Source organism: Phaenicophaeus curvirostris, chromosome 1 (genome assembly GCF_032191515.1).
Source record: "Phaenicophaeus curvirostris isolate KB17595 chromosome 1, BPBGC_Pcur_1.0, whole genome shotgun sequence".
NCBI lineage: Eukaryota > Metazoa > Chordata > Aves > Cuculiformes > Cuculidae > Phaenicophaeus > Phaenicophaeus curvirostris.
Window position 1 is genome coordinate 146,933,810 of NC_091392.1, and position 16,437 is coordinate 146,950,246.

The 16,437-nt window shown below is 36.4% G+C and overlaps 1 protein-coding gene across 10 annotated transcripts in view; it reads right to left on the minus strand.

Moving 5' to 3' along the window:
* ATP11A (ATPase phospholipid transporting 11A) overlaps window positions 1–16,437 on the minus strand; it is a 117,651-nt gene that overhangs the window by 54,670 nt on the left and 46,544 nt on the right. For all 10 annotated transcript variants that reach the window (XR_011339190.1, XM_069877891.1, XM_069877882.1 and 7 more), the window contains exon 2: window positions 5,619–5,741. Coding sequence is in view for 9 of the 10 variants with exons in the window: in XM_069877891.1 (XP_069733992.1) it covers window positions 5,619–5,741 (123 nt within the window). In the remaining variant the exon portion in view is untranslated. The remainder of the gene's footprint in view (window positions 1–5,618; window positions 5,742–16,437) is intronic.

The following is a 16,437-nucleotide window of genomic DNA, read 5'->3' on the forward strand; positions in this document are numbered from 1 at the left end:
AGGTTGCAGAAAGCCATTGCCCTGGAAATCCCACCCCAAGCAGGATCACCAAGAGCTAATAGCTCTTCCTTGCTCTCTCTAGGCACTGGCAGTTTTCCACAGAAGGAAATTGTATTATTGTGCCTGGAAGGAAAATTGCACGCTCATGCATTCCCATCCCATCAAGCACTATTGCTATTTCTGAGCTGGCACCAGACAAGAGTCCATTTGATTCTGAAGCATTTGAGACTGAGTGCCCATCAAGCCCCTTTACTCTTCACTGCTAACAGTTCCTGCCTCTGACTATTTAAAGCTTGCAGCACTAGATCTGACCTTCTGCTTCAGCCAGTACAGCTGTAAGTCATGGGATTACCTGGGCACAAGCTGGGAGCTCTTTGTTACAGCTGCTCTTGGTGGATGCATTTTAATATGTCCTTAAGCTTCGGCATTAATATTCCTTCTAAGTGCAGCAACAAAATCAGAAATCAAAGTTCCCCCCAGTCTCTGTGTTTTTATAATGACACTAAGAGTGAGTGCTGCAGGAAAGACGTATAGCACAAGGGCATGAATTTATAGTGGAAGAAAGGAACATTTCAACAACATCCACTGAAACATGTCAGAATTACTTAACTTTATTTAACTATTAGTCATTGTAATTGCGATGACTCACCATCAATCAGATTAGCACTGAAGGTAGCTAAGGTTTCCCTTGCAATTTATGGGATTCTCAACATGCAGCATTATTGTTCCAGGCCATTCTCATAAAAATCAATGATCAGATCAGTATTTGATGAGAAATCCCAAGGAAACAAGCATGGAACAGAAGACAGTATCATTTGTGAAACAAAAGCAGAAGGCCTCTCAGTCCATGAATATATTTGTACAGCATTTCAAAGCAGGGGTTAATAACGGTACTGCTCTCCCAGCTAAGTTCACCTTACTACTTTATAGGAAGCACAGGGAATACTGCGACAGACAAAAGTCAGCATTTCACAATTTCACATCATAAATTAATTCAAATTAAATGTCTTCACTTCAGGGCAAGTTCTCCAAGTAACAGTTCTGCATCCACTGTAGATTCAATCTTGCATTTCACTTAAAAGTCACGTTCTGCTGCTCTTCGAATATCCTCTTCTGGGAGCCTGGGCCCACTGCTTCCAGTTGCTGGTGACCCAGGCTCCAGTGTTTTTTGTAGCTGTAAAAATTCCTCTTAGTGAAAATACGACAGTACAAGTCTGCAGCTAGGCAAGATCATAAAGGCAAAATGCTGTGTATTGATTATCATAATAGAGTTAAGGTTGGAAAAGACCTTTAAGATCACAAGTCCAACTATCAACACAATATCAACATGCCTACTTAAACCATGTCCTGAAGCATTACATTTTTTTTGAACAGCTCCAGGGATGCTAACTTCACCACTTCCCTATAGACTGAAAAGAAGTATAAAAGACTAAGTCTCTCTAACAGAGTTTTCCCTACAGGTGGCATGGAAGAAATAACACTCCTCCTGCAGAATGTTTCTGGGGTTTCTAAGCTAGTCAGCTGTCTGACACACCAGGGAGTCTTCGATCTCTCATTCAATAGGCAATTCCTATCCTGTAGTTTCTGAAATCTTTAGTTCTTTATTGTGGTTCATTCTTTAGGTTGTCCGTCAAAAGCAGATAGCAGCTTTAATAAACCATGTTCTTACATAACTCCATAATGTTGACTCAAAGATTTTACTTTCTATATGACTTTTCCCTCTGTTCAAGAGAAAAGTACACATCCAATTAATCTTTAGTAAATTAATTCAAGTACAACAGAAGATGCAAATCCTTACTTGGTCTAAAAATGGATGAGACCCTTGAAGCTTAGCAGTTCTATAAAGATATCTGATCAATGTCAGGCAAAGGAATTTATATGTTAGAAGCTATTAACAAATGAATAAAGAACCAGGATCATCACTAAACCACTGTATAAATCCATAGCTTACGTTTACATTAAATGCTCTGTGCATTTCTCCATCTTAAAAATTCTACAGCTAGCTTGGGAAAAAGTACACATCAATCCAAGAGGAGATATTAACTACCTCTCCTATAAGCAATTATTGAGCAGACTAAGGTTATTCAGCCTGGAAAGAGTAAGGTGGAATATGACTAACAGAATCAAGAACATTATCAGAGGATAACTGTTGTTTTCAGATGTAAGGACTTGGAAAATGAACTGAAATTACGAGTTTCAAATAAAGGTTCACAGCTTCTCTTTGCAAAACATTCTCCGGTTTAACTGTGCCTTAACTATGTATTCTGAAAATTTACATTGGCTCAAAAAGTACTTAAATTCACAGAGTAGAAATCTATTAAAGCCTTATTAAATAAAAAATTACCTCCAGTAATTCTTAGTTGGTCAGGTGCATCCATGTACCATTATATGTGTACAAGTATCCTAGTCAGTATGCTAAATGGGCATTCCTGGCATAAAAATATGAAGCTTGGGTAAAATATAAAGCTTGGAGCTTAAGGAAGTTCCATATTAATAAGCTATTTTGCAATCAATCTTTAAAAAAATTTAAAAAATTGTTATCCTGTTTCAGAAAAATGTTGTTTCCTCCCAAGTTCTGTTAACCACTGCTACTACAGAGTTTTTTGCTTTTGACATAGCAGTTCTACTAACCAGTAAAGAGTTTCAAAATGTGAATAATTTTTTAAAGAAGAAAGCCAGCAACCTCCCTGCCAATTTGATTACTTATTCTTTCGTCTCATTTGAAACATTTAAGATTTTCTATCAGCTGATATTTTGCCATGCTGCATCACTGTCACATGGTAAACACAATCAAGGACATACAATTAATAAAAAGGTTAACAGCCTAGGCAGCTGAAGCAGCTAGAAGTTACATCAACATAAGGATCCACCTTTGAAAGGTCACTGTCTCTAGAACACAAACTGCACACACAAGGCCAAGAGACTAATTTTTGCCTTCTAATATTTCAACACAGCCTCTTTGTAAAGTATTGTTAAAATCAATCAATTGAATTAACACATCAAATCAAAAGAGCATTTCTGTCTGGCCAAGGTCTGTCTAGATATAATTTTTCACCACCAGGAATATGTTGTCATTAAGCAGATAGAGCATTAACCACATTCCACAGTGACACTGCAATATACAATAACCCTCTGTGCTGGAATCAAATTATCATCTTGCTGGCACCAGCAAAACTCTGGTGGAAGCACAGTAAGGTTTACCTTTGGAAAGAAATAAAATGAACCTTCGACTTTCCTAGGCATTTCAAGTTTTCATCTTTTTTCCAGGGCTTTATGACAGGACATTTTTTAGTACAGCAGCAAACAGATAGTCTAATTGATGATGTTTCCTCATGGTTTAAAACTACCCGTTTTAGAAATTTACTTAGTAAAATGGGTAAAATCTGCACTTGGAAGTTGAGGGCTCCTCATCCTTGAAAAGCAATCATATACTTTCTTACATAAGCACTAAAGACCTATAAAAGCACAGCTGATAGTTACTGTCTGTCTTACTGATTAAAGACAAAGGAAATATCCTTCATGGTTGAACTAGTTACACAGCGTGCTTGCATACTAAAAATAATGGATTTCCCATCTTAATTTTGTGCAGCTGATAAGTTTTCAGAAAGCTTATGTCTGTTTCCTGAGCAGTGGCGGATCCCCCTCTAGAGCATTCATAAGGGAGCAAGTGACAAGGACCAAGTGCAAGGTTAAGAGCTAGCTAGCTACAAAACCAGAAGGAACATAAGTAAAGTCACAACGGTGCTTTGCCCAGGTGGTTTGGGATAGAACATGTGAATAGGAGAGTTTACTTGACAGGAACAACACAAACAAGACAGCATGAAAAGTTCTCATATAAAGTAAGCTATCAGCAGCCTAAGGATCCATTTGCTATTATAAAGCATTTATGGAAACATGGTTCCCTCCTGAAATATCACCACTGTGTTAACTTTCACAAAGAACTTAGATTTTAAGTGTGAAAAGTTCAATCAATACACAAAACTGAGAAACACCGTATATATACCAAACTATTTCTACTAATAATCTTTTGTTTATGGAATACTTAAAAGATACACTTCACAACTTAAGTGTTTAATACTCAAATCATTTAACCGAACATCCAAATAAGAACATAGTGAAGTCTTTCATGAACTAGCTGAAATCATAGATATTCACCAATTGCTGGCAGGGACCCACAGCTCCATCCATGTTTAAGTAATACTGAAAAAATCTCCTCATGCTTCAAAGCACAGTAAATTGAAACTTCCACTAATTTAATCACCACAGAAAGCTGTTAAACATCTTGCAGAGTTGAGTAGGACACTTTTATTTCAAAAACTATCAGCAGTAACTTTTATGGCTTTATTCACATAGGCCCCAGGTGCGATGTGAGAGATGAAAAATTAGGAAGTGTTACAGGAGTACAAAGATTTGAATAAAATATATTTACTCCTCAATAATCCAAAAGGCAATACTAATAAATGTGCAGAGCACAGGATATCCCACTGTACTACTATGACAGTATTCCATTTGGATTATTTACTGCATTACCTTTTCAACGTTCCAATTAAAAATGCCTAGTTACTGCGCTGTATATACGAAGCACAGAGAGAAGGTAGTAAAAATAGTGAAAGGAGTAGTATACAGAATTTCACATTAAAAAAACCAACAATTTGAAAGAAATCTGGGTTTATTGTAGCTTTGCCATTATATAAATGGATGGCAAGTGTTCAGATCCACGAAGGTAAGCACTTGGTTCCATAAGATCACAATGTTACTAAGGGTCTTAAAAGGAGCCTGCAGAGCTAGACCACTGTTCAAAAATTTTTTCTCAGTAAAAGGAGCTATTCTTTTAAACTCATTACTTCATAATTGGTTGAAGGTGCATGCTCATGAAGATTAAAATCTAAGCACAACAAAAGCCTAAAAAATAAGCTGCAAATGTTCATTTTTCCATGACATTGCAGTATGAATCTTTGGCTAAAGCAAACCAGTCAGTCTATACAGGTGGAGAACACCAACAATCCAGCTGCACTCAGAAAGCCGCTGAAGCTTATGGAAAAATTTGCTATTTAAAGTGAGGGACGGACAACTGGAAGGTTTCTAAAGGGCACAAGTGTATCAATACCAGGTGTTTAAGAATGATTCACTTGAACATATATATAAAAGAATATTATTTCTATGGGGTTTTGTCAACATGAGCTTCTGAATGGAATGGCACTGTTATTGTGGTAATAGCTACCTTCATTTTTTGATCACTTACATTCATCATACTGTGTCTCATACTTTGAGGTATTGCTTTAGATTACAAAGGATGCCATCTTCCCTTGAGATGATTATCTTTGTCCCAGGGTTGCCCCAAATGAGAACCACTTCCTCACTCCTTTGTGGAAAAGCACAGTACCACTCAAGATATTACTGTGTACTACAAAAAGCATTGGAACAGTCATTCTATTCCTGTTCATGTTAGATGCAATCTGGCAATTAGTTTTTTTTGCAGAAGAAACTTGATGCACCTTCATTTTACCCTTGTCAGTCACAGTAAAGGAGAAACGTATAGGAAGAAAATATTGAAGAAAATGAGCACACAGAATAATTTAAGCTGATTTATGTAAATGAATGAAAGAAAATACTACTACCTTTGATGAGACTATTCGGTTATCTGGAAATCTCTGTGGAATGTATGCTTCAGTGCCTGGAGGTGGCTCACGATGCCCAACATAAATAGTCCGACTGTCCACCCAATTCTCTTCTCCAGCACACTACAGGGGGAAAAGTCATCATGTCAGTTCACACAGTAATGCACTTACTGCAGTAAGATGAGTCATGCACTGACTTAACTAATCATGCGACTGATCATCAACACATGCATAGCCATCTGTGCACGACGTCTCACACTGCTCTGTACAATCTCAAGACCACTGAAAAAACTAAGTCAATTGTCAAAATTCTGCCTTATTTGCATTGCACTTTGCCTTAAGGTGATAAAAGGGAACCCATGAAGAATACTATTCTGACTTCTTAGTTTTAAAACTGAGAAAAAAAGAATAGCTTAAGATATTCTTAGCCAAATTAGACAATTAGCAAGTGTTTACGTGGTTGCTATTCATTTTAGCATTGCTAAAAATCAATAGTAATTAAAATGTTAACACACATGACGAGCACATCTCATAACTCAGCCCACCATAACTCAGTATTTTACTTGCAGCAAAGTGAAACACTGTTCTCTGAAATACTTGTAATGACAATTTCTCCAGATACAAACAAGAATAAAGACTCCTAGATTGCCAGGAAAAGACCTCACACACTGTCAACTCAGATCCCTTGCTCTTTAATATAAGCTGTACCTGCAAACACAAAAATGTAGGTGAGCCAAACTAAAACGCGCATATATTCTTATCATGAAACCCCACCACACCTACAGCCTGCCCAAAACTATGCTTCCAATTCACTGCAAACAAACAAAACAATGTACAAATCATTGTTGAAGAGTATTTACGTGACCAAAACTACTGTTGTTGTCTTTTTCTATACTTTTTTTTTTAGTGATTTGGATTACCAAATGCTCAGCCCTTAGTCAACGGCCTTACTAATTCCCACCTACCATATGAAAAATATTTCTCAAGTGGAGAATACTTTCCTAACACTTTGTCCTACATAGAGAAGCCAGGCATAAGCACTTTGAACATCATTATTAGGTCAAGTTTGGCATAATTTAAATATTTAAACATATAATCAATTTAAACTCAAAACCTTTGCTTTATGTTTTAATGATGCATTTACATATACTGCCAGTAAGCATATTAGAAGGAAGCTTTTTTGCATCTTCAACAGCTGCATCTGTTTAGTATATTAAATTTATGCCCCAAGAGTGCTCCTGGGCACTGGTGCTTGATTATATGCCTCTAAAGGTGGCTGTCAGACTGCCACTTAGCAAACTAACACCAAACAAATACTAGGAGCAGTTCTGTAGCTCACATAGCCAAAACGTCCCTCTCCAAAGCAGCTGAATGTAGACGTGCAGCTCTTGACAACAAAACAGTTTAGTCATATAGATATGGTATCATCTTTTCACACTAGTCAGGCATGGCTAGTAAATCTAAAATAAAATCTTTAGTTTTCAAACTTAAAAATATTCACTCGAACATTCCTTTTGTTGGTTTATTTCTACATGATTATTCCACTGCCTTAAGTGTAACACACAGGGAAAATCAAACTTTCAACATAAATTATTGTTACATTATATATATATATATATATATAAAATCTTGCAATACTCTGAAAACATAGTGCTGTTAAGCTTATAAAACAGGTCTGTGTGACATGCATTACTTCCTGGGGGGAGGCGGAAATCAAAAATCTAGAAGGATAATCTATTGAACTCAAACTAACCACAGAACAGCTGAGTAGTCATGACTTAAAATGCAAAGTGAAATAAGAGGCTTAAAGAAAGACAACTTCTGTTTTCTCAGACATTTATAGTGGAACTGGTTATAAAAGACTAAGTCATTATTAACTAGAAAAATGAAGGCATTATGTTCAGGAGCTACCAAAAGCCAAAATGATAAAACCTGGCATAGACTAAAGTTAAAACCAAAATATTTCCCTTATCATTTTAAAGTGTTATTCAAATTCTTGGCTATTGAAAGAGTCACTTAAATATTACATGAAGACAAGTTACTTAGAAAGGAAGTAGAAGTGACAGCCATTCATAAGACACACCAATGCCTAGTCACAGCTCATGCCAAACTCTGTAACTATCCCTGACTCGGTGGGAGGACACATGCAACTCTTCACACACCATATCCCTCCAGTGTAGGCCTGAAAGTAGGATGTGAGTTAGTTTAAAAATTACACTGATTTTACAGCCAGACAACTCTCCCCTATCACTGATTGGACTTGTCACAACTCAAAAAGCAGACTGGCATTCATCTCACTGCTGGAAACTAGGTAGGATTCTTTCCAGAAGCCAAAACATTTTGGAATTAAGTAAAGGAATAAAAATGTTTCCATATTTCACCTTCCTTCTATGTCAAAACCAACATGTCGTATCTTTTATCATTTTATTGGAACATGATGTATTTTACCTTGTCAGGACACTTGAACGTACAATGCACACAAATGCCTTATTCACACTCATGCCGAGTAATACTCCTAGAAATGCAAGAGTAAGAGATATTCCCAAGTAACAGATTAAATTGTACAATGCTTCTTAATTTTCCATTAGCAAGGACATTCCAGACATAAAAGCAACACAAAGATTATTCCTCATGCATTTGAGTGCCTCAGTTCAGAGAGAACTGCATAAAGGGCTAATGGGAATTCAACACAAATCTTCAAACACCAAGAAGATCTCTCAGCTTCTCTTTCCCTCTATACAGGCCCAGCCCAACAATTTATCTCTTCTATTTACTATGAGCCCATCTATGCTTGACATGGATGATGCTAGTTCAAAAAAGCATATTTTAAATTTCAGTCTAAACCCCTCTTCATCATGATTCAGTTAAAACAGCCCTCTGAAATGACCTATCAAGCTGGGCAGTGCAAAGACAGAGCTCTTTAACAGCATTCTCCTGTGTTACTACTGGTTTTTAAAGGTCTGATGGTCCTGGAGTGTTGTATTAACACTAAGTAAACAAACTTAGTCACAACATAATTTGTATCCATAAAGAAAAGTTCCATAGATTTTACTTCAGGCATTGATATAAAGTCTAGATAAACTCTTTTGCTAGGTTAACAGAATCTAGTTTTATCACGAATTGATAAATTCACCACAAAGTACAAAAAAACCATTTATTTTTATCTATCTGCTAGCACAGAACATTTATTTTCCAATACGTTAATAGAGAATGGAAAACAAATGCACCTTATTAACCTAATTCAACAACTTCAGACCCTCAAAACATTCACAGCCTATTTAGCAGGGAAGAGTGAGGCTATATTGTTCAGTGAGGTAAAAGTGCAGTGCAAAAAGTAGCATGTATTATTCAGCAAGACATGAGGAAAATTACTTTCATGAATCAGAAGAATATGCTTTTAGGAACATGGCACTATAAGTCATAACACTTAGAGAAATAAAAACACACCAATTGAATGCCTGGAAATGCTAACTTAGAAAGCCAAACACACAGACCCAACAATTTTTTAATGTTCAGGTACTGCACAAGAGATCATTTACAGAATGACACCAGAATGACTGAAAAAAACAAATCTGATGCTGCTGCCAGTACAATGAACCATATTCACTTTTGGAAATTCTATTACTTAAGGCCGTTAAGGCTATGTCCAAAAAACCATAAATAAACCTTAGCATTATCCACTTCTATTAATAGTATAAAGCTCAGTGTACTGAGACCTAGTTTCATTGGCACACCAATGAAGAAGCATTACTTGGCTTTTACTCTTTTAAGCAGGGTCAGCAATACAGAAAGCAAAAAGCAGCAAAAGACTAAGTCATCTTTATATAACACTAAATAGAGCCAGTTAACAGGATTATACCTTAAAGCATGTGTGAGTTCAAATACTCACGTAGCTTAGTTTTCTGATTTAAAAATCAAACTGAAACTAGCTTGAGGTTCATCTTCATGCTGATTCTTTTACCTAAATCTAATTTAAATAAAAACATATTACCTGGAAAGACAAAGGGGTTAGGAGTCAGCAGGTGACAGCAAAAGGATGATAGGAAGTTGATAGCAGGTTGTCAGTCTGTTATAAGCAGACCTTCGATTAAATTGAAAATGTCTCTACAATTTCTCATAGAAAGAAAGCCAAGCAATGTGACAGAGTCCAGCAAACAAACCGCTCATGTTGTTGTTCACTTTTTACTTTGGCTCCTTCCAAAAAAAGATAATTTTAGCTCATTAACTAAAATCAGGCATACCTGGGCTGTCAGTACAGCAGGTAGCTCCTGAAAAAGTAATCGATTGTGAAAGATTCCAAGCATTCCAAGTCTTTCCAAGTAATTTTAGTAAAGAGTTTTGACTTAGGGCTTGGGAAAAAAATGGAAACACCAAATTACATTTCCTGACCCTCCACTTGGAACTAATAATTTGGGCACAACTGGTAGCAACAACCTATACTCTCTCTCTCCAAGTAATGTAAACACAAACAGGCCTTATGAGGAACAGCTGAGAGAGCTGGGGTTGTTTAGCCTTGAGAAGAGGAGGCTGAGGGGAGACCTCATTGCTCTCTACAACTACCTGAAAGGAGGTCGTAGAGAGGAGGGTGACAGGGGACAGGACAAGAGGGAATGGCCTCAAGCTCCACCAGGGGAGGTTTAGGCTGGACATTAGGAAAAAATTTTTCACAGAAAGGGTCATTGGGCACTGGCAGAGGCTGCCCAGGGAGGTGGTTGAGTCACCTTCCCTGGAGGTGTTTAAGGCATCTGGTTATTTTATGATTCTATGACTACTGAAATAAGTTAATATGCATTAAGGACAGTTGAAAACTCAGCTGAAATCTGCCCTGGCCAGACTGTAAGTACATGTTGGTCAACAACATTCTCTCCTACTTTTTTTTGCTAAACGCTCTCTCAGAACGAGTCATAAATGGACAGGACACTAGCCGCAGATTTGACAGCAATGAATTCTCAGCATCATCTATAGACTCGTTCACCCAGGCTACGACTCAAGTTCTTTCACAAAGAAATATTTAACACTAGTGGAGCCAGGCTTTGGCAACAGCCTGGTGTTTCAATAGAACACTATTATTTGATTGCAATAAAGCAATTGGCACCATTGTTAAAATTTCACACCAAACAGCTGCTCAGTCACTTTGGAGTATTAGGATAACAGATACTAACAAGCTATTATCTCTCAAAATCTGCATGAAGAACTAACGGTGCACAGTGTGAAAAAAACTTTTGCACGGAGAATATTTTGATCTTATCTAATAGCATACATTATTACAACAGCTCTCCACCAAAACGTGCCCTCAGTTTCTAACTTTTTGTACAGTGGAGAGATACAACTTCATTATCTCAGGAAACTGTAATTCACTAAAGTGAAGGGAAAGAAAAAAAGAACTATTTTTCCTTCTAATATTTCAAGCAAACTGTCATCTTAATTTATTACATTTATTATAGACTATTTACCAAACCATGAAATCATAAAATCTCATCTTTGTCGTCATGTTTCAAAAGTACTGAGTATTTGTTCCTTTAAACTTGACTTGGCACCATTCAGCAGGTTAACGTGCAGCCATCTCCCTACGCAAACAACAGCACAGTGTGCAAATTTGTTTATAACAGTTATAATAAGTGTTCTGATACAGCAGCAAATATTCCAGTTTCTGCAAAATATCTATCATCTCTGTATGTGTACTTCATATAATTTTTCTCAGCCTTCCAGTTCTTGCCTCCCTGAGCACTATATTTGGAATAAAAGTTTTCCAAAGCTATCCTAATAAGTTTATATTCAATCGCATCACATCAGTTTGCACAGGGACATTCTAATATAGCGCTTTGAGACAAGTCCAGTTCTCCTTTCTGATTTCCAGGTTAAAGTGTCACCTTTACCTGAATTCCACTCCACTTGAGCGCATCATTCCACTTCACAGGCCAGTGACCTCGTGTTCCTCCTAAAAAGCAGTTGCATAATTCTTTGTTTCAAATACATAAAAAACTAACGGAAGCTACTCAAACAAGATTAAGATCTTTCATCAATGATCAATTTAAACCTCAAATATAGATTATGTTCTGGTCCATTAGGTATAGCTACTTGTGATGCTTCTACTTTCTCTTAAAGTGAAAGAATCTTGTTGAGTATGCCTGTTTCTTTCCATTAGAAGTAGTGATAGAAGAGATACAGATTAAAGTCTTATTCCTTTCACAGATGCTATCTTAAATAAATTTCAAGGAATCACGGGGGTGATGTCAAAAAGGTAGATCTGTGAAATACTACACAGCCTGAAAAATGCTTTTGCATCATTTAGTTTCCTTCCACCCACTGTACCAGTTCCGCCACATTTTTCCCCTTGCTGTCACTGGGACAGGGAGACACTCTGCCTTCTTTCATGTCTCTTCAGCCACAGTCAAGAAAAACTGCTACATGGAAATCCTTTCAAGAGTGTCTCACTTGCAATTAGAAAGGCAAATGAGAAACACTACACTGCAAATAGAAATGATAAGAGAAGCCAGAAGGAAAAGTGTCACATAAGACACATATTTGGCAGCTTTAGCACTTAAATTAATTATAAATCAAGTTTATATCCAAGTAGCTCCAGATCAATAGCTGAAATTAAGGTTTGTGGAGAAAATTCACAGTTTCCTTAGGTGCTAACAAAAGCTGCAAAACAACAAGAGCAATTTTATTTCCTACAAGGCAACTGAACACCGCTAAGATTTGCATGCAGTGCCAGTCAGAGTATCTGTAAAAATTCTTTTAAAGACAGCACTGTACAAAGACTTCAGAATAAATTAAGTTTTTTGGTTTTTTTTTAATTACTCTTCCAAATTCTTGTATTGGGAGAAATTAATTGATAAACACTCAAAAGTTATAAAAAATTTTAAGTCAAAAAATTGACATAATTTTTTAAAAAACTATTCTTTTTACTGATGACAGTACCCATGTGCATTAACTTGTGTTTTTAAAAAGGTTGACAGCAGGTACTTTTGCTTGACTTTTCTTAATCATGTAGTATCTTCATATAAAAGAAAACAAATAGTATGATGTATCTGTGTTTTTCTTACTTCCCTGCATTACTGCTAATTTTATCAATTAGGGCCTGGAAGCCCTGGCATTAGTCAAACCAACAATATCAACTGTCAAATTTCTACTACAGGTAATTATGTTTTGTCATATTCCCTGCAGTGTTACTTGCAAATTATATACCTTGCTTTATATTATATGTAATAGATTTTGAGAGCCATTTAGAAAGTCACATAACAATCCCAGCATAATTACACTTCATCTTGAACAAACCTAGTGTTTAAGGTTCAGAAATAACTTGATTGTCCAGAATAACTGATCCATCACATACCATTAGAAGCTACTTAGGATATTCCTTCATGTCCTTACTTCCTACTGCACGTCAGCACCAAATCCCATGTTCAGCAAATTCAGTTTGGTGAAAACCAGCACATACAGACACACACACTTTGATACAAGAAAAGACTCTAACTACAGATAAAGTTAAAAGTTAACAGAACGTTTATTTAGGGCTACTTGAAAAACCTACTTTCAAACTTCAAACTCTCATATAATTATACAATAGTCTTTCAGTACAACTCTGGCAAACTCAAGAAATGAAAAATATTAACCTATTACTTCATTCATCACCGCAGAATGATGCCATTTGTTGAATTACATTTGGGAAGAGGTCGTGTGCCAATTGAATTTTGAGCTTACATACTGTATTTCACAGTTTTACTTACTATCACACAGGTGTTTCTCTTGAAATATCCCATTCAATCCCTATGCAGAAGAGCGAAGACCTTAAATTTTCCAAAAGGCAGCAGCAGTGTAAACCTGACTTCAGCTAAATCCTATACTCATGAAAAACAAGTTTTAAACATAAAATGGCACAAAGCCCATTTATCGCCTTTGGGTGTTCACATCGAGAACATGAGTCAACCAACTCATGATGCATAAAAAGCTTTATAGCATCAAAACCCACAAGATTTTTAGAATATCTTTTGTCTCCATTGGATTTTAATGTGAATTCCACAAAGATTAAATATTACTTGACAAGTCCTTTCATGTACTGAGCTTTATAATATTTACTTTTACACTCTAAGAACAGATTTAAGGATTTGCAGCTGAAGAATATGAAGTACAATAAATATTTCACAACTTACTTCTACATATCAAAAGATTTATTTCAAGAACAAACACTTCTACAGTGACCAGTCAAATATTTCTAAAAAGTAAACTCTACCAGTATTTGCTACTATTAGTTGTATTTTACAAGTTAGATATTCATACATCACTATTTTACATTACAGCTACTTCCTTTGTCATATATGATCTCAGGAAAATGTAAGCAACATTTAACAGAACTACTCACAACACAAAACAGATGAATAATATTAGGTTGACTATTCAGTTGGAAACTAGTGTCAGCTGCTCTTACAAAAACCCTAAGTACCAAGAACATATATTGTACAAGTAATTAAATAGCAAACTTCAGAAATCGAAATAGCCAATGCTTAGTAGCCAAAACCGAAAAGAAGTTCTGTAACTCAACTCTTCTGTAACTAAGTTCAGAGAAACTCCAATATCTCACTAATCACTGAATAGGACAGGACATAGGAAATCATGGATGGACTTTGGGTTTTCACCATCTTAAATAGTTCAGTGAAGACTGCGTGAAGTTTAAACCAAAATATTATTACTAAGTCAGAGGCAACCTCTCCTGACACACCAAAAGTGAGGAACATTTAAATAAAGCTTTCTTTTTTCCAACATACATTCAGCTGACCTATAATATACTAGAAGTTGATCTACAATGACTAGCCATCCTAAGCAGACATTCGGTACTTGTAAAATACTACTAATAAAATCATTACTGCTAAACAGGGAACACAGAGTAATAAGCCTGACACATCTGAAGTCTATTTCCAGTATACTCAGTACAATATTGATGACCACCTGTTGATCAAAAGTAGAGAAGGTACAAATGACTATTTTAGTAAAAACTGTAGCTACTTCCCACTTCAAAAAGTAAATCTCACACTCCAGCATTTACCTACAGCTCAGTAAGCAAAGTCCTAAATAATGCTATAAGACTGGTATCAATGTAATTATAGAACATGGGGAACACGCTTTTGAAAGCCTTCAATGCTCTGTGCACCTCCTTTTGTTTACATGTGGAAGAAGAAATGTCCACATTCAACTTCAATGTATCAAAACTGTCCTTCATGCAGGAGAAAAAAAAAATTTAAAGAGTTTTCCATTAGTCTAGAACTACATTGTACACTAGGATTAATATATTCTGAACTGCAGTGATTTTTACAATAAAGTCAAAGGAGGTTCTGTAGCTTTGTCTGGGATGCGATAAGTGTAATCTCAGCCTCCACACGACTGCCATTCAGTGATACAGAAAAGGTTGAATAATCTTTTGATGTTGCAGGTTTCTATTCGGCAGCAGAAACTTACATAATACCACAGGAAAGGGCATCTACTTCCAGTCTTTGATTTTCTGCTGTGATTTCTTTAACGTGGGGACGGATGGAGGCAAGTGGTTACAACACATCACTCCCTAAAACCAGCTTGTGATGGGATAGCCTTTTTGCCATAAAACATGCTCTCTCAGGACCCTAGCAATCAAAAATCCCCCCATTTCTCACCTAGACAAACGTACCCCACAGAATTAACTCACATCTTTAATGAGTTAGTGAACTACTCCCTAAATAAACGTTTCTCAGACTTCAAAAGTTGATCTGCCATTCCTTCCCTTTGCCAGTAATGAGCAAGAAGAACCCCACCATATAAACACAATTTCTTCTCAATAGAAGACCACAAAGGAAAGCAACATTAGCCAAGAGTAGCTAATACAAGGCTGACAGTCTTCCACACTCCACATACTAGGAACACTTAGCACAAGTAAACTCCGAGTACAAAGTACATGCTGGCAGGAAATACCTTTATTTAGCAACCCTGGAGATGCATATATGTACTTGAGGACATTACAGGCCCTATGGGCCCTACAACGACCAAGATGAAAGAATCAAACTTGTGGACAGTGCCTATGACAGACTATCTCAGACTATCTTCATCTGTCTTCAGACTATCAGCAGATTATCTTCATCTTTCCACAGAAGGAGACCTGAGAGGTGTTACCTCAACTGAGCAAGTACCAATCTTCCTTCAAACAAGAATCGTCAGGATACCCTATTTTATTCTGCTGTGATATGACACACTAAAGAACTACAAACTGAAACAGCACAGTAATCATAAAAAGGTGAAAATATTTAATTTTTCCCCTTTTTGCAATATTTGGTTGTACTTAAAATGTATACATATACTGAAGAAATTGAGTTATTACAACAATGAAGACAATATTAATAAACTGATTCCTTTCTTTGAGTTATGCTTTTGAAAAGAGCCCAATAGACCTATTTTATTTTAAAGATTTAGCTTTTACACTCAATAAAACTCATCTACTCCTAGAAAACAGTGTGTTGCCCCATCTGCCTCTTCCTGTTCGACTAGGAAATCCTGTAATCAGGCCAAGGAAATGAAAATAAAACTGTAAAGGCTCAGATGCTGCCAAGCTGAGTTAGGAAAAGCAATGAGGAATTATGAAATAGTTGGTCATGCTGTTTTTCTACAACCATGTGTCCAGAAAATAAATGAAGTCTAAAGTTAATATCCAATACCACTACTATACTGTAGCATCTATTCCAAATATTGCTAATACATGAACTGCCAGACAAATGCCTACAATTCAGTGATTTGAGGAGACATAACATAATGCTGTGTCTAAAACAAACATGAGTTTACTGACTACCAGGACAAG